General features: G+C 47.0%; 1 protein-coding gene across 12 annotated transcripts in view; it reads left to right on the top strand.

Annotated features, from left to right (window-relative positions):
- mtmr3 (myotubularin related protein 3) overlaps nucleotides 1-24,123 on the top strand; it is a 190,454-nt gene that overhangs the window by 159,537 nt on the left and 6,794 nt on the right. For 11 of the 12 annotated variants that reach the window (XM_072495930.1, XM_072495997.1, XM_072495980.1 and 8 more), the window contains one exon: nucleotides 10,349-10,459. In XM_072495930.1, the coding sequence (XP_072352031.1) occupies nucleotides 10,349-10,459 (111 nt within the window). Of the gene's footprint in view, nucleotides 1-8,683; nucleotides 8,758-10,348; nucleotides 10,464-24,123 lie in introns of those variants that run through there. The other variant, XM_072496004.1, reaches the window with a different exon arrangement.

Here is a 24,123-nt window from a genome sequence, read left to right as displayed (position 1 = left end):
GCATGTCTACTGCAGAAGCCTTCAAACATGCCTTTGTTATCAAGACCAGAAAATACTGGACAATCTCAGCAGGACTGACAGCATCTGTGGAGGGAGAAGGGAGCTAATGTTTTGAATCTGGATGACTCTTTGTCAAAGCTTTTATTTCAGATTCCAGCATCTGCAGTAATTTGCTTTTATGCCTTTGTTCTCTCTAGACTGGACCACTACTGCTCTGGTCTGTCTTCCATCCTACACTCTGTAAATTTGAACTGTTCCTACCCGTTCTGAACTCTGCTACCTGTATACCATCCTGCCACTATGTCCTGCTTCAACTTCAAAATGCCCATATCAAATCCTCCTCAGATTTAAAATTATCATTGGCAGTTTTAGATTCGTTCATGACTTCACCCCTCCCTATCTCTTTAACCTCCTTCATCCTTACAAACCTCAAATTTTCAATCCCACCAACTGGCCTCTTTTTTGTTTATTCCCTCCTCTCTTTCACTTACTGCCAGCAGCAATATCTTCTGCCTGAACTCTTTAACTCTAATATAAAAACAGGAAATATTTTTATTTTCTTACTCCTACCTGCTTTCCAATATCCACAGTATTTTGCTTTCATATTACTCCACTAACCCTAGAATCAGTGCACCGCTCCCTGCATCTCCTCCGTTTAGGACGCTCCTCAAACCAATCTGTTGAACAATCTTGGTTATCCATCCTATTGTCTCCTCCTTGTCTTTGCATCTATTCTGGTCATGCTGCTGAAGTGTCTTGGGAAATTATTCTATTCCATATTAATGCAAGTTATGATACAATAGTATCATAGGGATGGGAATGATTTAACAATGAATGATAATTCAAATAGAGCAACAGGAAAAAGGATGAAGTAATGTATATGCTATAGTTAAGATTACAGTCTGAATTTTTTTATAACTTGCAAATTTTTTCAAAAAGAAACATCACAATTTTGAAACCAAGACTTAAAACAAATGGGCTTTCCCAATATGTAACAGCACAAAACTGCTTGGAAATACTGCACAATATATATTCCAGTATGATTAAAACTAGAAATATTTTTGCTTTTTATTTTTTAATGCTCAAAGCTCAATGTTGATTATTCATTGGATGTTCGTATAAATGGCTACAGATCCTATATTTTTAATGTGCATAATCAGGAATTTAATCCAGTAATTTAGGTCAGCAGATGTGGTTGTTCTGAGTTTAATTTTCCAAGCTATGACAAACTGACTAAAAATTGGTCGTCATTTTCACTCTTTTATACAAAGCATGGTGGAGTGTGGAGTAATAGACAAGTTGCAAAAAAAGTTTTGGGGATTGGGGGAGATAAGGCAGGATTTGGCCAAGGTAGATTGGAAAGAGTTACTTGTGGGGAAACCAACAGAAGAGCAGTAGGGGGTGTTCAAAGATGAAATGGGGAGGGTGCAGGCCCAATATGTTCCCTCTAGGGTAATAGGATGGTGTAACAAACTCAGAGAAGCATGGATGACCAGAGACATTCAGGATACAATAAGAAGAAAAATAGGCTTTTAACAAGTATAAGGGAAGCAAGTCTGCAGAGGCATTAGTGGAGTATAAAAATTGCAGGATGGAGCTTAAGAAATCAATTAGGAGAGCAAAGAGAGGATATGAGAAAGCTCTGCCTGGTAAAAGTAGGGAAAATCCCAAGATATTCTGTAAGTGTATCAATGGGAAGGGGATAACCAGGGAAAGGGTAGGATCCAATAAGGACCATGGGGGAAATCTGTGGCTGGAGCCAGAAGACATTGGTATGGTGTTGAACAAATATTTCACATCGGTCTTCACCCAAGAGAATGAGGAGCTGGTTATGGAACTCTGGGAGAGCGAATGTGAAGTTATTGAGCAAATTGTCATAGGGAGTGACAAGGTATTGGAGATATTGGCGGGCTTAAAAGTGGACAAATGTGTCAACCTTCCCGCTCCTACCGCTAAGGGGGATTCAGGACGGTAGTTTCCAGAGGGTGGGTAGGAGAAGGGAGCGTCTCTGACATTTATAAGGAACTTATGGGTTCGGAGGAGACGCAGACCGAGGCGCTGAAGCGCAAGTGGGAGGAGGAGCTGGGAGGAGAGATAGAGGATGATCTATGGGCGGACACATTGAGTAGAGTCAAAGCGTCCGCAGCATGTGCCAGGCTCAGCCTGATACAATTCAAGGTCGTTCATCGGGCTCACATGACTGTGGCCCGGATGAGCAGATTCTTTGGGGTGTAAGACAGGTGTGCAAAATGTGCGGGAGGACCAATGAACCATGTCCACATGTTCTGGGCATGTCCGAAGTTAGGGGATTTTGGCAGGGGTTTGCAGTTGTCATGTCCACGGTGTTAAAAACAAGGGTGGCACTGAGCCCAGAGGTGGCGATTTGCGGGGTGTTGGAAGACCTCGTAATCCAGGAGGAGAAAGAGGCAGACGTTCTGGCCTTTGCTTCCCTGGTAGCCCGGAGACGGATACTATTAGCTTGGAGGGACTCAAAGCCCCCGAAGATGGAGACCTGGCTATCAGACATGGCTAGCTTTCTCTGTTTGGAGAAAATCAAGTTCACTTTGAGAGGGTCACTGTTAGGGTTCGCTTGGAGGTGGCAACCGTTCGTCGACTTCTTCGCGGAAAATTAATCGTCAGCAGAAGGGGGGGGGGGGGTTAGTTTAGCGTAGAGTAGGGAGTTAATAAAGGTGGGACCTGTAAGGAAGGGAGACGGCTTTTGCACTATGTTTATAGTTTCATGTACATTGTTAATTTTGTTGTTGTTACAATACCAAAAATACATCAATAAAATGTTTATTTTAAAAAAAAGTGGGCAAATCTCCAGATCTGGATGGGTTCTGTCCTAGGCTGCTGTGGGGGGCGAGGGAAGAGATTGTCGGAGTTCTGATCCAAATTTTTTATTCCTCTCTGGCCATGGGGGAGATGCCAGAGGACTGGAGAACAGCTAATGTGGTCCCACTATTTAAGAAAGGTTGTAGAGACAAGCCAGGGAACTACAGACCAATGAGTCTCACATCAGTGGTTCAGAAACTACTGGAAAAGTTTCTGAAGCAGAGACTCTCAGCGGGATTCTCCGACCCCCTGCCGGGTCGGAGAATTCCCGGGGTGGGGCGGTGTGAATCCCGCCCCGCCGATCCGGCGCCGGCTGCCGTGTTCTCCTGCGCCAGTTTTCAGGCGGGGGCGAGGATCACGCCAACCCGTCAGGGGGCGTTGGCAGCGGCCCCCCCGGCATTCTCCGGGCCCCGATGGGCCGAGCGGCAGTCTGTTTCTGGCCAGTCCCGCCGGCGTGAAATGGACATAGTCCCACATGGCGGGACCTGGCTGGTAGGCCGGCTGGTGCGGTCCTCAGGGAGGAGGGGGGGGCACGGTGGCCTGGCCCGCGATCGGGGCCCACCGATCTGCGGGCGGGCCCGTGCCTTCCTTCCGCGCCGTCCTCTGTAGGGCTCCGCCATGGCCAGCGCGGAGAAAACACCCCCCTGCGCATTCGCAAGAATATGCCGGCCGATCTGCGCATGCGCGGAACCACGCCGGCGGTTCTGCGCCTGCGCTAACTCGCGCCGGCCCTTCGGTGCCGGTTGGTGCAGCACCAACCCCTCCGCCACCGGCTCTTCCGGTTGGCCTGATGCCGGAGTGCTTCATGCCATTTTTTTACGCCAGCCATCAGGGGAATCGGGAGAATCCCACCCTCCATCTCTCTTTGGAGAGGCAAGGTTTGATCTAGGATAGTCAGCATGACTTTGCCAGAGGGAGTTTATACCTAATAAATTTGATTGAATTTCTTGAGCATGTAACCAGGTGTATAGATGAGGGGAATGCAGTTGATGTAGTTTACATGGATTTCAGCAAATCCTTTGACAAGGTCCCACGTGGGAGACTTATTAAAAAGGAAAATGCACATGGGATACAGGGTGATTTGAAACGGTGGATTCCTATTTGGCTTGGCGGTAGGAGACAGAGGGTGATGATTGACGGCTGCTTTAGTGTCTGAAAGCCAGTGACCAGTGGTGTACCACCGGGATCCATGCTGGGCCCCCTATTGTTTGTTATTTATATAAATGATATCGATGACTTTGTGGGGGGCAGGATCAGTAAATTTGAGGATAACACAAAGATTGGCCAGGTGGTTAACAGTGAGGTTGAGGTTGAAGATATAGACAGGATGGTCAAATGGGCGGCTAAGTGGCAGTTGCAATTTAATCCTGAAAATTGAGGTGATACACTTTGGAAGGAATAATTTAACAAGGAAGTATACTATGAAAGATCTGACACTGGGAAGTTCTGAAGAACACAGGGACTGTGACGTGTTTGTCCATGTATCTCTGAAGGCCGAAGGGCAGGTTAATAGGGTGGTAAAAAAAGGCAAATGGGACACTCGCTTTTATCAATCAGGGCATAGATTACAAAAGCACGGAGGTCATGATGGAGCTGTATAGAACTTTGGTGAGGCCACAGCTAGAGTAATGTATGCAATTCTGATCACCACGTTATAGGAAGGATGTAATTGCACTGGAGGGGTTGCAGAGAAGATTCACCAGAATGTTGCCTGGGTTGGAACATTGTTATAAAGAGAGGTTGGGTAGGCTCAGATTATTTTCACTGGAGCAGAGAAGACTGATTGAGGTGTGCAAGATTATGAAGGGCATGGACAGGGAACAGCTGTTCCCCTTAGTTGAAGGGTCAATAAGGAAGGGGCATAATTTTAAGGTGAGGGGTAGGAGATTTAGAAGGGATCTGAGGAAAACTTTTTTCACCCAGAGGGTGGTGGGAGTCTGGAATGCACTGACTGGGAGGGTAGTGGAGGCGGGAAACGACACAACCTTTAAAAAGTGCATGAATGATCACTTGAGATGTCATAACATTCAAGGCTATGGGCAAAGTGCTGGAAAGTTGCAAGGGGACACACATTCAAAGTGAGGGGTGGGGTGTTTAGGGGTGATTTGAGGAAAACCTTTTTTATCCAGAGAGTGGTGACGTTCTGGAATGCACTGCCCGGGAGGGTGGTAGAGGAGGGTTGTCTCACATCCTTTCAAAAGTACCAGGATGAGTACTTGGCACGCCATAACATTCAAGGCTATGGGCCAAGTGCTGGCGGGGATTAGGTGGGCAGGTCAGGATCTTTCATGTGACGGTGCAGACTCGAAGGGCCTCTTCTGCATTGTAGTATTCTGTGATTCAGTGACTAGAACCTGTCTCCCCAAATGGAATTACTTCACGTTATTGGAATTTCAACATTAAATCGGCTGAAGGACCAGCCTGTGCTGGTGCTTATTTTCTTGCTCCTACCTGTTTTCATTTTTGTAAATCAACTGTAGTTCATCCCATTAGAATAAATGAAGGATGCAAATTGACAAAAATAAATCAAATGTTACAGCATATGCTGTACTTAAATATCCCCTTGTAGTTTTCATTGTATTTTGTGCTGACATTTTGACTGGAATGAATGCATTAATTATTACAATTATTTTGTTGATCATGGGTAATAAAAACAATTCACAAATTTTAACTGGTGTCCACCTAAGATTTTAAAGCAGCAGTTGCACTCTGTTTAAATGATTATTTTGTACATTTTTAAATAATCTACACCTGTGTACTTAATAGTTTGTATATATTTATTCGACAATTGTGCTGAATAAAATGATAACCTATTTGCATTCGGTATAAAATTAGTATTAGTTGAGTTTTCAAATTGGATGGTTATGATTTGGTCACATAGTTAACATTTTTGAAAGATCCACAGATACATTTACTGGAATGCATTTGAATTGCATATGTATTATGTAACTATCAGCTCAATAAGTAAGAGCTACTGTTGTGCACTATTATTGAAGGCTGGTGCATGAACCTGCTTCGGTTCCCCTGCTGCTCGTGTATTTTTCATTAAATGATTGAAATGCCTGATGTCTCACTCAAAGACTTCAAAAGATTGAGGTTATCAGTTAAATGGCATGCCTAAGCAAACTTTTGAAATATCTCTGGCATGATTAGGAAACCAACTGGCTTTGAATCAAAATATCAGCCAATTCAAATAGATTTTGGGTATCGGTCCCATCTCCAGAATGCACGATGGGAGATTTAAACGCTCAAAAGCCAACAAATTTAATATTTTGGAAGAGATGATTAATGACTTTGGAAAATTATCATAAGGGGACAAAGTGAGGACAAACTTATGGATAGCACAGATAGAATCAGTTGGGGGAATGTAAATGAGTGAGGAAGAGTTTAAGACCTTATTTGTTTGTATTATTACTTTTTAGGACTATAATGAGGTTTGTTTAAGTGTCAGTCATCAAATTGCGATATTAACAGACAAAACCCTGAAAACCCTCATCCGTGCTTTTGTTACCTCCAGTCTTGACTATTCTAACGCTCACCTAGCAAGCTTCCCACCTTCCGCTAAATTTCATATTATGCAAACTCTGCTGCTTGTGCACTACCGACACCAAGTTCCAATCATCCATCTAACCTACATTGACTCCCAGTCCAACAACGCATTGAATTTAAAACTCCTGCTGTTCAAATCCCTCCATGGCCTCTGCACTCCCCATCTCTGTAACCTTCCTGTGTATCTGCACTATCTCAATATCTATTGCCCCACCCTTAATGGCTGTGCCTTCAACAGTCTAGATCCTAAGCTTTGGAATTCCCTCCCTAAACATCTTTTCTACCTCATTCTCTATCTTTAAAATGAATTTGAAGTACCTAGTTCAATTTTTTCCAATTAAGGGGCAATTTAGCACGGCCAATTCACCTACCCTGCACATCTTTGGGTTGTGGGGGTGAGACCCCGCATACACGGGGAGAATGTGCAAACTCCACACAGACAGGGCAGCACGGTAGCATTGTGGATAGCACAATTGCTTCACAGCTCCAGGATCCTAGGTTCGATTCCGGCTTGGGTCACTGTGTGTGCGGAGTCTGCACATCCTTCCCGTATGTGCGTGGGTTTCCTCCGGGTGCTCCGGTTTCCTCCCACAGTCCAAAGATGTGCAGGTTAGGTGGATTGCCCATGATAAATTGCCGTTAGTGTCCAAAATTGCCCTTAGTGGTGGGTGGGGTTACTGGGTTATGGGGATAGGGTGGAAGTGGTGACCTTGGGTAGGGTGCTCTTTCCAAGAGCCGGTGCAGACTCGATGGGCCGAATGGCCTGTCTCTGCACTATAAATTCTATGATCTATGACAGTGACCCGGGGCCGGCATTGAACCCGGGTCCTCAGCGCCGTGAGACAGCAGTGCTAACCACTACAAGACTGTGCTGCTCTTACTTCTCCCTTACTTAAAATTTACCTTTAACCAAGCTTTGGTCACCTGTTTTAATATCTCTGTGTGGTTTGGCGTCAAGTTTTGAATGATAACAGTTTTTTAAAATGCCTGCGGTTGTTTTGCATTCAAGAATTCAAGAAACTATGTGGCACAATAGCAAAATACTGCAGCTGCTGGAAATCTGAAATAAAAACAAAATACTGCAACATGAAAATAAAACTGCATTGTTGCTGATTAATATCCAGAAATATTTTCTGAAATTCTTCATTGGGATCGGTCTTAAATTTGGTAAATAGGTACTCTTTTTAATAAATGCCGACAGTTCTTTTCATAATACTTTGACATGAAAACAGTATGATTGCTAGGCATGGATGGCAGCATACAACATCTGCATAGTATACATTGGAGAAAATAAATGTTCCCAGGTTACATTGTGTATATTATCTTTATCTTTTAAGAGCTATATTGGGATGATTCCGATGTAGTAGAATCTTCAGGATCAGATGGTCTTTTGGCTGTACAGCCTTTATTCGTATGACCCATTTCCAAATGGGGCATGGTTGCCAATTGCTCTTGGGAATCCACCACTCTCTATTTAATTGACTTTTCACTCAGTCTTGTTTTTCTGTTTGAACCTTCTAATTCCTGAAACAACTGCACGCGTTGTGTTCTTTTGGCGTACCTAACTAGTGATAAATCTTTTCATCCCATGTTTATACCAAGTTAACAATATGCATGGACATTAGGCGGGAACAGGATTGTGCTCCACTTTGATATAGTCGATGGTTGAATGACTTCCCACACATTAAGGTTGCTCACTTGGATACTCCAGGAAAAGGTCAAAGCCTTTATGAGAGAAGAAAAGGAAGGTTGAAAATTGCGTTTTTTTTTAAAGGAGGAAGGAAGACGTGTTACAAATTTAAACTTTAAAAAATGCATGTGTATTTAAAGAACAAGCTCTCTGTGTCGATTCAAAAAGTACTGCACATACAGATATCTGCCAATGTTCCCAACTGAGCATGAGTATTGTGATGCATCCTAGAAATCCTAGTCTTCAGATCAGCTTGGCTCCCAACAAGAGACACCTTCAGGAGAGAAGTGGAGAAATTTGGAGATGGTTGGAATCTTTTCATTGTGGCATGCTACCACATTTAATTTTTCTAACTCGTCTTTGTAATGTGCAATTTTATGAACTAAAGGCATTCTGACAACATGTTATTCCTAAAGATTCCATGAAGAACTGATGAATTGGCTATGATGCCATCAAACATTCTACAGTTTTGGAAATTTTTTAGACGTTCCTAGGAAGCAGATACAAGGAAAGCCACATTCAAGTTTGAGTGAAAAATACGGTTTTATGACAAATTTTTTTAAAATCCATTGGCATAACATTTTTTAAATTTTTGTATTTTCAAAATAGTGTATACATCCAGGAATTATTTTGGAAACTATTAGCGTAAAACGCTTATGATGATCGTTACTTAATGTCCACAGGTAATATACTTTTTCTGATTGAGAATGTTTTTCACTCAGAGGGGAAGTCTTGGGTAACATTCACTGAAACAGTATTTCAAATTCTTTACTTGATGGTCAATACTGAGAAGGTAGCTTTGATACATTGTCCTTGTAATCTAATATCCTTGTGAGTGTAATTTACATCCTTTCTCTCAATGTACAGCACCAGTTCTGCCTGGATGGATGTTGTTCATGCTGCACTAATTGGTGTATTATTGTAGTTGTTAAATGTGATAGACTATGAATACTGTTTTACCCGTTGACACATGAGGCTATTTTACTACCTGATTAGTTATCACTGCTTCAAAAAGAGCCGCAAGAATCTGTGCCCTGTGGTATTGAACTATGCAGACTTTAAACCCTAATCAGTGCAGATTTAGGTAATCTCATCCCAGGTTATAGGGGTGCTCTTGTTGTCTATGTTCAGTTCTAAAGTCAAAAGACCCTTGGTTTTCTTATTCACTGTGATCAACAGTGATCCCTGTTGGAAAGTTCATATATTGTTTGGACACCTGATGAAGTAGGATCAAGTATGGCTGTAATGACCTCGACAGCTGAATAGCCTGCCATCACACCCTCTCCGTACTGCACATAAAGAATGGTCACAGACAACACAGATATAATTGTAACTTTGGGCAGGTCACTGCCTTCAGAAAGGAGGAATAGTAAAAAATCATGTCACATTCTGTATGAAATTAGTTTACTCTCAATTCTATACATGACAAGAATGATCAACTGTTGGAACAGAATGCCACTTGAGTTAATACAATTTTAAATGTCACAAGGTTGGGCATCTAAATAGCAAACTACACAAATAACTGAAGATTCTTACTTGGGAGTAAGATCCTTGTCATAGTTTGAAGTTTACACGCCATTTGTTTATCCAAAATTTGACTGTTTCCATAAGCAGATCATGTACATGATAAAAAACAATTAGGTGGCTGAAAGTCAGGCAAATTCTCTCTCGACTCAGATTTTAACAAGGTGAGCAGAAAACTTCTTGCATGTATACAAGGGGACATCGAAGGGCAGACAGAATTGTATTCAATTGGCATGAAGTGAAATGCATCAGCCTGTCATTATCAACATGAAGTAACAAAAACAAATTTATGCCTGACAAACCTTAACAAATTTAGCTTAAACAAAAACCTCAGATGCACAGGTTTGTGAATTGTTATCGCATATGTGAATTAACACAGGACAAAATATACTTCGGGCTCGATGCACCTTTTAACATTCTTTGAATAAATGAATTCATGCTATTCTATGTAAGTTACCCAATTGTTAATTAATCCTTGATTGTGAAGAATGCTACTGATTTATGTACAGTAAAATTGTTGTTATTTGTGAGTATATTATGGGTGTCTTCAATGTTTGAAGGTCTGAGTTCCATTAATTTTCATATAAAATGCTCATGCACAGACTGAGAATTGTGTAAATCTAAATCTATTAGCAGTTTAGAAATGATCTGCCACTTGTTTGTCACTGAAAGTACTTTTATGCTGCTGGCTGTAAATACTTTTTGTAAATACAGATTTTACATTACCATTGTTTTTTGTTCTGAAATTAGACCTCTATCCCAGACTCTGAGAGCAATATGGATCAGAATTGCTTATCCCGTTGCAGCACAGAAATATTTTCTGAGACCAGTTGGGAGCAAGTGGAAAAGCAGGACACTGAGGTGAGAAATACAGCTTAAACAAGCAAGGAAACTGTCCAAAATGATAAAATATACATCGAGATTCTGTTTTAAAAGAAATTATTTGAGGGAGATTTTAAAAATCCAATCCAGAATACATCGAAGCCGTGGGCAAGTTGATGATTCGATATAGCTGGAGGGCAAAATAAGTGAAGGAAATTTTCAGGATGAGGTCGTAATAATCTAGTATTTTCCTAATTGAGAACTTTACAAGAAAATGAGTGGGCAAGAAATTGATGAAACAGTGAATTAAGGAAAAGGACCAGAGATAGCTTTTTGAAAGAAGAATACTAACTTCCTGTATTAGAAATTGTGCAATGAAGAAAACACAGGATACATAAGCCAGAATTTTTAGGATGATTGTCAAGTTAATTTGGTTTCAATATTTACTGAGATCATCTGTGCCAAATTAACTCTTGGGCTATTCAAAATAGAACCTGCACTGAAATTTTAACAAAGAAGTGAGTGAGAACATGGATGTATACCTGAAGTACAGTTGCTGTTCTATTCACACACCATATGTATTTTAACTGGGGCAATGAATGTTTACATTCAGGCTGACGTTTGTGCCTTCTTGGGAAACAAAATTGTCAGTGCATTTAAGTTTCATCTAATTGAATTGTGCAGTGGTACGTATTTAGCTTGGACTCGCTTACCGAGTTTTGGCAAGTAACTTGCCATTCTTAACCACTGCACCACTATGCTGCCTAAATTTTTAATTTCATGGTGCTCAGTATGTGCCTTGACATTTTTTACATTGTAATTGCAATTGTATTGTGCTACCTTCTTTCCAGTAAGATCCAGGAAAAGGAAGCAATATGGTTTGATTCTAAGTTTACGCGATAGCTCAACATTCACAAAAATGATCATTATTCAGGAGGGGGAGGGGTGATCATTCCAATAGAGATTCTGAAATATATAAATATTTATGGAAGTCTTGTCAATTAATTGTGCTCCAACTTAATTCATTCCCTTTTTCACATATATAGGTGGTGCAGTGGTTGGCATTGCTGCCTCGCGGCTCCAAGGAGCCAGGTTCAATTCGGGTGATTGTGTGGGGTTTGCACTTTCTCCCCGTGTCTGCATGGGTTTCCTCCGGGTGCTCCGGTTTCCTCCCACGGTCCAGGGATGTGCAGGTTGGGTGGACTGGCCATACTAAATTGCCTCTCAATGCCCAAAAGATTAGGTTGGATAATGGGGCTAGGGTGCAGGCATGGGCTTAGGTTATGTGTTCGTTCCAAGGGCTGGTGCAGACTTATTGGCCTGAATGGCTGCCTTCTGCACTGTAAATTCTATGATTCTTACTAACTTACTGCACTGTTCATGTAATATATTCCCTCATGACTATTATGACATACACATTCATCAGAGTTTGATATTTGAATGGCACCCCTGATCCATGCCCTCTTGTTAATGTCATGGAAGCTTCTTCGTAAATTCAATTTTAATTTGTGACAGAATAAAGGGATATTCAATTCATGTATTGATGCAACTTGGTAAGCACTGAGGCCCCAAGGGGAATTGAGTACACAAGCAAATATTTATCTGGTTACATTTTAAATGTGATTGGAGAAAGGCTATTGGAATATAATAAGCAAGATATTTTGCGGAAAAAGTATTTTTTAAAGTTAGTGAGGCAAGACTTCCTTCTCCCTGCATCTGGGTTCTTTGAAGCATCTAAACATAGTGAGTAGGAGAACTGGGCAGATAGTGTCATGCACTGTAAGAGAGCGATGCAAATGCTAACTTTCTGTTTGGCTTCTGTGCATCTCCCAACTCCTCTGCACTGTCGTATTGTTCACCCTGGGGTAACACGGATTGCACATGATGCAATTAACTGATCAAGTATACACCAAACGAAGGCGTTGGTTCAATAAAAGATTTATTGAACTCTAGCAACAAAACAGCTGCCTGTGGGTTGACTCTCCTACCCTAAGTAAACTCAAGCTATCTATCTAGACCAGGCTAGCTCTGATCCACGTGTTGGAGGTGTTGAATGATTTGTACACCCTGACTATCACTATAGCTATCACCAGTGGAAAGAGGCAGAGTGCTGATGCCTCGTGTGTTTTATAGGTGTAAGTCCCCCTCTGGTGTCCTGTCTTGTGATTGGTTGTGTTCTGTTCTGTACATTGATTGGCTCACCTGGGTGTCTGTCACTGCCTACTTTTACATCATGATGTGCATGGGTGCATATTATGAAAGCCCCCCCCCTTTTTTTTTAAATGTTGTCGGCTGCTTAGAGCAGAAACGACATATTTACAAAAGTAACTATATACAAAATCGGTGAGTGGATGGATATGTACATGTAAGGTATCTAGCGTGCAGAAACATAACATCATATATACAGGGAATTATTTAAAAGTCCAATCTTTGAGGCTGTCGACGGATTCTCGTGGACCGCCTGAGGGGTGGAGGCAGAGATGATGGTGTCTTGACCAGTTGGCATGTAGCTAGGCTGGTGGCCTCATGGAGCGAGGTGTCCAGGTCGGGCAAAGTGACATCTGGGAAAGTGAGATCCAGTGGTGGGCATGCAAGTTTGCGTAGTGCCCTTCTGTTGCGCCTTACAATCAATCCATCCGCCATGCGAACCACAAACGACCTGGGAGCAGCCTGTCTAACCACAACAGCAGGAGCTGACCAGCCGCCACCAGGCAACTGAATGCGAACAGTCTCCTTCGGAGAGAGGAGTGGCAGATCCGTAACGTGAGCATCATATGTGATCTTTTGCCTGGTTCTGATCTGCATCTTTTGCAACACTGGAAGGTGATCCAGGTCAGGTACATGAATGGCTGGGACAGTCGTCCGCAGGTTATGATTCATTAGGAGCTGAGTCGGAGATAACCCATTGGACAAAGGGGTTACCCTGTATGCCAGAAGAGGGAGATTGAAGTCCGCAGCCTTACAGAGCATTGCTTCACGACGTGGACTCCTTTTTCGACCTTCCCATTAGATTGTGGGTAATGCGGGCTCGAGGTGATGTGCTGGAAGTGGTATTGCTTTGCAAAGTTGGACCATTCTTGACTGAAGAAACAGGGACCATTGTCGCTCATGACCGTGAGCGGAATGCCATGCCTGGCGAATGCCTCTTTGCAGGCCCGTATTACGCTCCGGCATGTTAGGCCCGATAGTTTCACTACCTCGGGGTAACTGGAAAAATAATCAATTATCAGGATGTAGTCACGCCCGTTGATGTGAAAGAGGTCCACACCAACTTTAGACCACGGAGAGCTCACGAGCTCATGCTGGTGGAGCGTCTCTTTGGGCTGAGCAGGCAGGAACCGCTGGCATGTCACGCAGTTGAGGTCCATATTTGAGATGTCCTCATTGATGCCGGGCCAATAGACAGCTTGCCGGGCCCTGCGCCTACGCTTCTCGATGCCGAGGTGTCCCTCGTGTATCTGCGTGAGCACCAAGCTCTGGAGGCTGCGCGGGATGACGATGCAATCCAATTTCAGAAGGATTCCCTCGACAACAGTTAGGTCATCCTTTACATTATAATATTGGGACCATTGCCCTTTCTGACAGCCATTCGTGAGGTGATGTATGACCCGCTGCAGCAGAGGGTCCTTGGCTGTCTCCTCCCGGAATGATGCCGAGTCGATCGTCGGATGACGGGAGGGTGCTGGCACACAGTTTCATGATGTCGTGCATGAAGTCTACTTGCTCACATGGTGAGGTGATGGCACGGGAAAGGGCATCCGTGATGATTAGCTCCTTCCCCGGTGTGTAAACCAGTTCAAAATCATACCTCCGGAGCCGAAGGAGAATGCGCTGGAGCCTGGGTGTCATGTCATTTAAGTCCTTGTGTATAATGTGCACCAGGGGTCTGTGGTCCGTCTCCACGGTAAAGGTCGGGAGACCATACACATAATCGTGGAATTTCACAACGCCATGGAGCAGGCACAGGCATTCTTTCTCAATTTGAGCATAGCGTTGCTCAGTTGGCGTCATGGCCCTGGACGCGTAGGCCATGGAGCCCAGGATGAGGTGTCGTCCTTCTGCAGGAGCACCGCCCCAATGCCGTCCTGGCTGGCGTCTATGGAGATCTTGGTCTCCCTTGCTGGGTCAAAGAAGGCTAGTACATGAGCGGTGGTTAGCTTCGCTTTCAACTCAAGCCAGTCTTCTTGATGCGTGGACAGCCACTGAAAAGTGGTGGACTTTTTCACGAGGTGTCTGAGGGCCGTGGTGTGTGACGCGAGGTTGGGAATGAACTTCCCCAACTTCCGGTTGCGGCGATGCGGAGCTAAGCCGCACATTTCGGCAGCTCCCGCTATAACGAACTTTTGGGCTCTCCAGAGGAGCCCCAACGGAAATCTTTTGATTAAATCCCGTGTGGGAAGGTAAAGTAAGGTCCCCCCCTTACGTTGTATGGCGGAGATTAGCGGTGGAGAGTCAGAGAAAGAGGCTCTGGAGCAGCGGCAAAAGCGAGGGGGAAAAAACAAGATGGCGGAGGATGGAGATTGAGCAGCATGGGGGCCGGACCAGCAGGAGTTCCTCAAGCGCTGTGTGGAGGAGCTTAAAAAGGAGGTGCTGGTGCCAATGCTGTTGGCGATCGAGGGGCTGAAGGAGACCCAGAAGGCCCAGGCGGTGGAGCTTCGCGAGGTGAGGGATAAAACGAATGAGAACGAGGACGAGATCCTGGGCCTGGCGGTAAAGGCGCACGAGGCGGTGCACAGAAGGTGGGCCAAGAGACTCGAGGTCCTGGAGAACAGGTCGAGGAGGAAGAATCTCCGGATTCTGGGTCTCCCAGAAGGAGTGGAGGGAGCTGATGCCGGGGCGTATGTGAGTACGATGCTCCATTTGCTGATGGGTGCGGAGGCCTCACCGAGCCCCCTGGAGCTGGAAGAGGCTCACCGGGTCCTGGCGAGGAGACCCAAGGCTGATGAGCCGCCAAGGGCGATAGTGGCAAGGTTCCATCGCTTCGCGGACAAAGAAAGTGTTCTGAGATGGGCCAAGAAGGTGCGGAGCAGTAGATGGGAGAATGCGGTGATCCGAGTCTACCAGGATTGGAGCGCGGAGGTGGCAAGGAGGAGAGCTGGCTTCAACCGGGCCAAGGCGGTGCTGCACAAAAAAAGAGTCGGGTTCGGCATGCTGCAGCCTGCGTGACTGTGGGTCACTTATCAGGACCGACACAATTATTTCGAAACGCCAGAAGAGGCTTGGACTTTTATCCAAACGGAAACATTGGACTCTAACTGAGGGGCTGTGGTTGTGGGGGGGATGTTGGTTGTATACGGGGTTGTAAATATGGGTAAAGAATGCTTCATGGGTGGGATGATGGATGGGGATGTGGGTAGAGTTCTGGTTAAAATTCTTTTTTTTTCTGTTGACGAGATAGTGGGGAATGTGGGCGTCGGTGCTGGAGGGAGGTGAGACTCTGGGATGGGGGAACTGGGATGATGGTGCAACAGGAGCTGCGCCACGGGGGGCGGGGCTGGCTCAGGAAAACGTGGCTTTTTCCCGCGCTAGTGGGGGGGAGGATGGATGAAGGTAAGGAGGAGGAGAGACTCCCACACGGGGGAGATCAACGGAAAGCCGGGGTCAGCAGAAGTCAGCTGACTCACGGAAGTAATATGGGGGGAGCAAAAGTGCTAGATGCGGATCTAGCGGGGAGGGGGGGGAGACAATAGGGTTGCTGCTGCACTGTCCGAGGGGGAACAGAAAATGGAAGAGATGGTCGGGGCGGGGGTTCCCCGTCTGGGGGACTGGAGGGTGCGGGAGGCGCGGGCACGGGACTGGCCTAAGATAGGAGATGGCTAGTCGGCCGGGGGGGAGGGGGGGGAGGTGACGGTGACGTGGCCCCCCAATCCGGCTGATCACGTGGAATGTGAGGGGCCTGAATGGGCCGGTGAAGAGTGTTCGCGCACCTAAAGGGACTGAAGGCAGACATGGTCATGCTTCAGGAGACACATCTGAAGGTGGCAGATCAGGTCAGGTTAAGGAAGGGATGGGTAGGACAGGTATTCCACTCGGGGCTGGATGCGAAGAATCGAGGGGTGGCAATACTGGTGGGGAAGGGGGTGTCATTTGAGGCCAAGAACATAGTAGTGGACAATGGAGGCCAATACGTGATGGTGAGCGGTAGGTTATAGGGGACGGAGGTGGTATTGGTGAATGTATACGCCCCGAACTGGGACGATGCTGGATTCATGTAACGGATGTTGGGGCGTATTCCAGACTTTGAGGTAGGGAGCTTGATAATGGGTGGGGATTTTAACACGGTGTTGGACCCAGCATTAGATCGTTCCAGATCTAGGACTGGGAAGAGGCCGGCTGCGGCCAAGGTGCTCAGGGTGTTCATGGATCAGATGGGGGGAGTAGATCCGTGGAGATTTGCCAAGCCTTTGGCTAGAGAATTTTCTTTTTTCTCCCACGTACATAAGGCCTACTCCCGGATAGATTTTTTTTCTTCTGGGCAGGGCATTGATCCGGAAAGTGGAGGGAACGGAGTATTCGGCCATAGCCATTTCAGACCCGCATTGGGTGGAGCTAGAGCTGGTGGAGGAGAGGAACCAACGCCCATTGGATGTGGGACTGCTGGCAGTCGAGGAAGTGTATGGGAGGGTGCGGGGGTGCATCGAAAGGTACCTGGAGGCCAACGACAACGGGGAGGTGCAGGTGGGAGTAGTATGGGAGGCGCTGAAGGCTGTGGTATGGGGAGAGTTAATCTCCATCAGGGTGCATAGGGTGAAGAGAGAGGGTAGGGAAAGGGAGAGGTTAGTGGGGGACATTTTAAGGGTGGACAGAAGATATGCAGGGGCTCCTGATGAGGGACTACTCAGGGAGAGACGAAGTCTCCAGACGGAGTCCGACCTGTTGACCACAGGGAAGGCAGAGGCACAGTGGAGGAAGGCACAGGGGGCGATATATGAATATGGGGAGAAGGCGAGTCGGATGCTGGCACATCAGCTCCGAAAGAGGATGGCAGTGAGGGAAATAGGTGGAGTCAAGGATGGCAGGGGAACTACGGTGTGGAGTGCGGTGAAAGTGAATGAGGCATTCAAGGCCTTTTACGAGGAGCTGTATAGGTCCCAGCCCCCAGGGGGAAAAGAGGGGATGCGACGATTCTTGGACCAACTGAGGTTCCCGAGGGTGGAGGAGCAGGAGGTGGCTGGTTCGGGGGCGCCAATTGGGGTGGAGGAGCTGGTTAAAGGACTGGGGAGCATGCAGTCAGGGAAGGCCCCGGGGCCAGATGGGTTCCCGGTGGAGTTTTATAGGACGTATGTAAACCTGTTAGCCCCGTTGCTGGTAAGGACCTTCAATGAAGCAAGGGAGGGGGGGACCCTGCCCCCGACAATGTCGGAGGCGACGATCTCTTTGATCTTGAAGCGGGATAAGGACCCACTGCAATGCGGGTCGTATAGACCGATCTCGCTCCTCAACGTAGATGCTAAGCTGCTGGCAAAAATGTTGGCTACGAGGATTAAGGACTGTGTCCCGGGGGTGATTCACGAGGACCAGACGGGATTCGTAAAGGGTAGGCAGCTAAACACCAATGTGCGAAGGCTCTTAAATGTGATAATGATGCCATCGGTGGAGGGAGAGGCGGAGATAGTGGCAACCATGGACGCGGAGAAGGCCTTTGACCGAGTAGAGTGGGACTATCTCTGGGAAGTGTTGAGGAGGTTTGGGTTCGGGGGAGGGTTTATTAGTTGGGTTAACCTCCTGTATAGAGCCCCGGTGGCGAGTGTGGTCACGAACCAGCGGAGGTCGGAGTATTTCCGGCTGTATCGAGGGACGAGGCAGGGGTGCCCCCTGTCCTCTCTGCTGTTTGCATTAGCAATTGAACCTTTGGCCATGGCGCTAAGGGAGTCGGGGAAATGGAAGGGGGTGGTCCGAGGGGGGAGGAACATAGTGTCGCTGTACGCAGACGACCTGTTGCTGTATGTGGCGGATCCAGTGGAGGGGATGGTTGAGGAAATGCAGATCCTAAGGAAGTTTGGAGACTTCTCGGGCTATAAGCTCAATGTGGGAAAGAGTGATTTCTTTGTGGTGCATCCGGGGGATCAGGGAAGAGGGATAGACGACCTACTGTTGAGGAGGGCGGAAAGGAGCTTTTGATACTTGGGGATTTGGGTAGCTAGGAGCTGGGGGGCACTGCACAAACTTAATTTGACGCGGCTGGTGGAACAGATGGAGGAGGATTTTAAAAGGTGGGACATGTTGCCACTCTCGCTGGCGGGCAGGGTACAGTCGATTAAAATGGTGGTCCTCCCGAGGTTTCTTTTTGTATTCCAATGTCTCCCAATTGTGATTACCAAGGCCTGCTTTAAGAGGGTGAGCAGGAGCATTATGGGATTTGTGTGGGCGAGCAAGACCCCCGAGGGTAAGGAGGGGGTTCCTGGAGCGTAGCCGAGATAGAGGAGGGTTGGCGTTGCCGAATCTGGGTGGCTACTACTGGGCAGCCAACGTGGCGATGATCCGTAAGTGGGTGATGGAGGGAGAGGGGGCGGCGTGGAAGAGGTTGGAGATGGCGTCCTGCAAAGGAATGAGCCTGGTGGCGCTGGTGACGGCACCGCTGCCGCTCTCTCCGACACAAGGTACACCACTAGCCCGGTGGTGGCGGCAACGCTAAAGATCTGGGGGCAGTGGAGACGACATAGGGGAGCGATGGGAGCCTCGGTGTGGTCCCCGATCAGGGATAACCATCGGTTTGTCCCATGAAGGATGGACGGGGGGTTTCAGAGCTGGCATCGGGCAGGGATTAGAAGAATGGGGGACTTGTTCATCGATGGGACGTTAGCGAGCTTGGGGGCGCAGGAGGAGAAATTTGGACTACCCCCGGGAAATGCCTTCAGGTACATGCAAGTGAGGGTGTTTGTGAGGCGGCAGGTGAGGGAATTCCCACAGCTCCCGGCACAGGGGATTCAAGACGGGGTGATTTCGGGCGTATGGGTCGGGGAGGGCAAGGTGTCGGCGATATACCAGGAGATGAAAGAAGAGGGGGAGGCTTTGGTAGAGGAGCTGAAAGGTAAATGGGAAGAGGAGCTGGGGGAGGAGATTGAGGAGGGGCTGTGGGCTGATGCCCTAAGTAGGGTTAATTCCTCTTCCTCGTGTGCCAGGCTTAGCCTGATACAGTTTAAGGTAGTTCACAGAGCGCATATGCCAGGGGCGAGGCTGAGTAGGTTCTTTGGGATGGAGGACAGATGTGGGAGGTGCTCAGGAAGCCTGGCGAACCATGTCCATATGTTTTGGTCATGCCCGGCACTGGAGGGGAGTTGCGGGAACAGTATCTAAGGTGGTGAAAGTCCGGGTCAAGCCAAGCTGGGGACTAGCACTATTTGGAGTAGTGGACGAGCCGGGAGTGCAGGAGGCGAAAGAGGCCGGCATTCTGGCCTTTGCGTCCCTAGTAGCCCGGCGAAGGATCTTGTTAATGTGGAAAGAGGCGAAGCCCCCCAGCGTGGAGGCCTGGATAAATGATATGGCAGGGTTTATCAAGTTGGAGAGGATAAAGTTTGCCTTGAGATGGTCTGCGCAGGGGTTCTTCAGGCGGTGGCAGCCGTTCCTAGACTATCTCGCGGAGCGTTAGATGAAGGTCGGACAGCAGGAACAGCAACCCGGGGGGGGGGATATCTTTCGGGGAGGGGGGGGGGGGGGGCATTTGAGCAAGAAAACACATGAATGATCCGGAAATCTGACATGTACGGGAGGAATCCAACGTACAAAGTTCTGTACCATATTGACTTGCCATGTTCATGTCTTGCTATGCGAGCTTTCTTTCTTTTTTGTTACTGGGGGAAGGGGGGGGGGCTGGTTTGTTTGTATGGTTGAAAATTTTGTTTAAAAATTCTTAATAAACATTTTTTTTTTTTTTAAAAAGGGAATGAACTTCCCCAGAAAGTTCACCATCCCCAGGAAGTGGAGGACCGCCTTCTTGTCCTCTGGAGTCTTCATCGTGTTAATTGCCTGGACTTTGTCTGAGTCCGGCTGCACGCCCTGTTGTGAGATCTGATCGCCCAGAAATTTAATTGACGACCTGCCAAAGGAGCATTTAGTTTTGTTGAGCATCAGGCCGTTGGCATGTATGGGCCTGAAGACCTGCTGCAGACGGGCAACATGTTCCTCCGGGGTCGTGGACCAGATGATGACATCGTCAACATAGACCTGTACACCGTCAATGCCCTCGAGCATTTGCTCCATTACTCGATTAAAGATTTTGGAGGCCAACGCAATGCCAAATGGCATTCGGTTGTAGCAATATCTCTCGAAGGGAGTGTTAAATGTGCATAGCTTCCAGCTGGACTCGTCCAGCTGGATCTGCCAGAAGCCCTTCGATGCATCCAGCTTTGTAAAATATCTGGCATGCGCCATTTCACTCGTCAGCTCCTCCCGCTTCGGGATTGGATAGTGTTCCCTCATAATGTTTCATAGATTATCATAGAATTTACAGTGCAGAAGGAGGCCATTCGGCCCATCGAGTCTGCACCGGCTCTTGGAAAGAGCACCCTACCCAAGGTCAACACCTCCACCCTATCCCCATAACCCAGTAACCCCACCCAACACCAAGGGCAATTTATCATGGCCAATCCACCTAACCTGCACATCTTTAGACTGTGGGAGGAAACCGGAGCACCCGGAGGAAACCCATGCACACACTGGGAGGATGTGCAGACTCCACACAGACAGTGACCCAAGCCGGAATCGAACCTGGGACCCTGGTAAAGCAATTGTGCTATCCACAATGCTACCATGCTGCCCACGTGCTGCGCTTCAGATCTTTGGGATCGATGCAAATGCGTATTTCTCCCGAGGGCTTCTTGACACAGACCATCGAGCTGACCCAGTCGGTTGGTTCCGTCACCTTGGATATTATCCCTTGATCCTGGAGATACTGCAGTTGCGCCTTCAGACTGTCTTTGAGGGGCGCTGGCACATGGATGACAGGCATGGCATCAGGCCTGAGCAGAATTTTATAGCGGTAGGGCAGTGTGCCCATCCCTGTGAACACATCCGGGTACTGCAGTAGGAGCTCCTCAATGGCAACTTGCAGAGTGTTGTCAGCTGAGGACATGGCATGTACACGCTGAACTAGCTGGAGGAGTTTGCATGCTCGGGCACCCAGCAGAGAAGCCTTGCGGGGCTCGACGATCTCAAACCGCAAAGTGGCCTTGACGGCCCTGTTGGATACTTGCAGGTGACAGGACCCTAGCGCCATGATGGCATTCCCATTGTATCGAGCAACTGGCAAGCCGGTGGAAGAATGGTAGGCTGCCTCTGGATGCAAGCCAGATCTGCTTTGGATATTAGGTTGGCCAAAGCACCAGTGTCGAGCTTGAACCGGATGCTACAATTGTTGACCTGTACTGTGGCACGCCACTTGTCCGCACAATCCATTTTAAGGATGGGCGTGTGTGTTGGTGAAAGTGAGGAGGCATGGTTATGCATGGTGATGATGCCCACTCGATACGTGGACTCCGGGCAGTCGTCCTCTGGATCGGTGATGGGATTTGGTTCCAAGTCCAGCAGCCCTTGCTGCACACTTTGAACTCGTTTTCGTTGGACCTGGTACCGCTGGCCCCCTGTCGGAGGTGCAGATCTGCACAGAGCAGCATAATGGCCAAGCTTCTTGCAGTTGAGACGTCGCTTGCCTCTCGCGGGGCATTGCCGTTTTAAATGGGCGGTGCCGCAGTTGGGGCACGTCATTACGTCGACGTCGTAACGTTAGGCGCGTCGTCGCGCCTTCGCAGTGCGGTCAGCCGCCACTCACACCTACGCAGTGTAATCTTCGGCCGCTTCATTTTCCCGACCGTGGTGCGCATGCGTGGGAGCCCTGGAAAAGCGCGCAAAATGGCCGTCTTCATCGATGCTCAGGCCCCACATTCAGGCGATGGCCTGTACACTTTCAGCCTCGTGGGAGGCGAGTTGGTCCTGCTCTGCCGACTTCAGGCGGGAATAGCGACTTTTCGCCAGTTCGTGGACTTTGCATGTCTCGATGGCCACTGGCAAGGTCATATCTTTTATTTTTAGGAGCTGCTCTGATCCCTGATGAGGGAATCAGCGGTGTCTCCGTAGTTGTAGGACTGCGCTAGAATGCGAAGCTGAGTAAAAAAAGACTGAAAAGGCTCGTCTTTACCCTGAAGGTGCTGCTGGAATACTTAACGCTCAAAGCTTTTGTTTGTTGCGACCTCACAGTGACTGTCGAATTTTGCGAGGACAGTTTGGAACTTTGCCTTGTCCTCACTATCCAAGAAAGTGAGCGAATTGAAGATTTGGATGGCCTGGTCCCCCGCGGTAGACAGCAGCAGGGCAATTTTTTGCGCATCGGAGACACTTTCGAGGCCCGAGGCCTAAAGGTATAGGCTGAATTTTTGCTTGAAGACCCGCCAGTTGCCGCCAAGGTTCCTGGAGATGGGGTGCTGCGTATGTGCCTGGATCTTTTCCATGCCACAGGAAGGTAGTTGCTGGTCTTCAGAATTTTCAACAGTAAATTACTTCGAGGCAGTAGCCACTTCTGGTATCATGTCGTGTTGTTGACCCTGGGGTGACACGGATTGCACACGATGCAATTAACTGATCAAGTATACACCAAACGAAGGCGTTGGTTCAATAAAAGATTTCTTGAACTCTAGCAACAAAACTCACAGTTGCCTGTGGGTTGACTCTCGACTACCCTAAGTAAACTAAAGCTAACTATCTAGACCAGGCTAGTTCTGATCCACGTGTTGGAGGTGTTGAATGATTTGTACACCCTGACTATCACTGTAGCTATCACCAGTGGAAAGAGGCAGAGTGCTGATGCCTCGTGTGTTTTATAGGTGTAAGCCCCCCTCTGGTGTCCTGTCTTGTGATTGGTCGTGTTCTGTTCTGTACATTGATTGGCTCACCTGGGTGTCTGTCACTGCCTGCTTTTACCTCACTATGTGCATGTGTGCATATTATGATATGCACGACATTGATGGTCATACGTTCAGTAATCTAGACGTTAAGCTCTGGAATTCCCTCCTTGAGCCTCCTCACAGCTCATTACTTTTAAAACCTACCTCTTTTACCAAGTTATAATTAGCCATCCTAATATTTGCATCTTTTTGTTTGATCGCATTCCTGTAAAGTGCCTTGAGGCATTTCCCTAAATAACTGACACAGCATAAATGTAAGTTGTTATATGTTAACTCAAGTGCATGGTTGTCTTTGCCTCATTTTCATTTCATTCCCATATCTGTGCCAATGGGCAGGGTCAGAAAGATTTGGTCCAGTATCTGAGTAATTTACTCAAAACACAATCCTGTGCCATGTATTCTAAATTCTTGTGGCAGTGTTATTCTGCATGGTTTGGGCGAGGTTGCAGTTTAATAGTCTGTACAGTTATGTCATTGTTTGCTGGTGTCTGAAATCTTTAACATTATCTTTTGGAAACTAAGTTCTGTTTTTAGCTATTTTCTCTTGAGCATCCTAAATGCTCTTTCTGTGCATTTTCTATTAGTTACTAAAATGTTTGGCTCCTTTTTTTCTAGTTACATTCTTTTTCTGATCACCTCTGTCTTTAATTGAGTTATTGTTGTAGGGAATGTTCTTTTGGATTAACATTCTTGTTTCCTCGTTGGAAAGTTGTATATCAAAATTATCCCAAAGAACATTTATATGGTTAGATTTTTTGCTTATTACCTAGCCATGTGAAAAAAGAAAAGCAATATTAAAAGTTCAGT

This window comes from Scyliorhinus torazame, chromosome 1 (genome assembly GCF_047496885.1).
Source record: "Scyliorhinus torazame isolate Kashiwa2021f chromosome 1, sScyTor2.1, whole genome shotgun sequence".
NCBI classification, from domain to species: Eukaryota; Metazoa; Chordata; class Chondrichthyes; order Carcharhiniformes; family Scyliorhinidae; genus Scyliorhinus; species Scyliorhinus torazame.
This window is presented reverse-complemented; position numbering and strand designations above follow the sequence as displayed.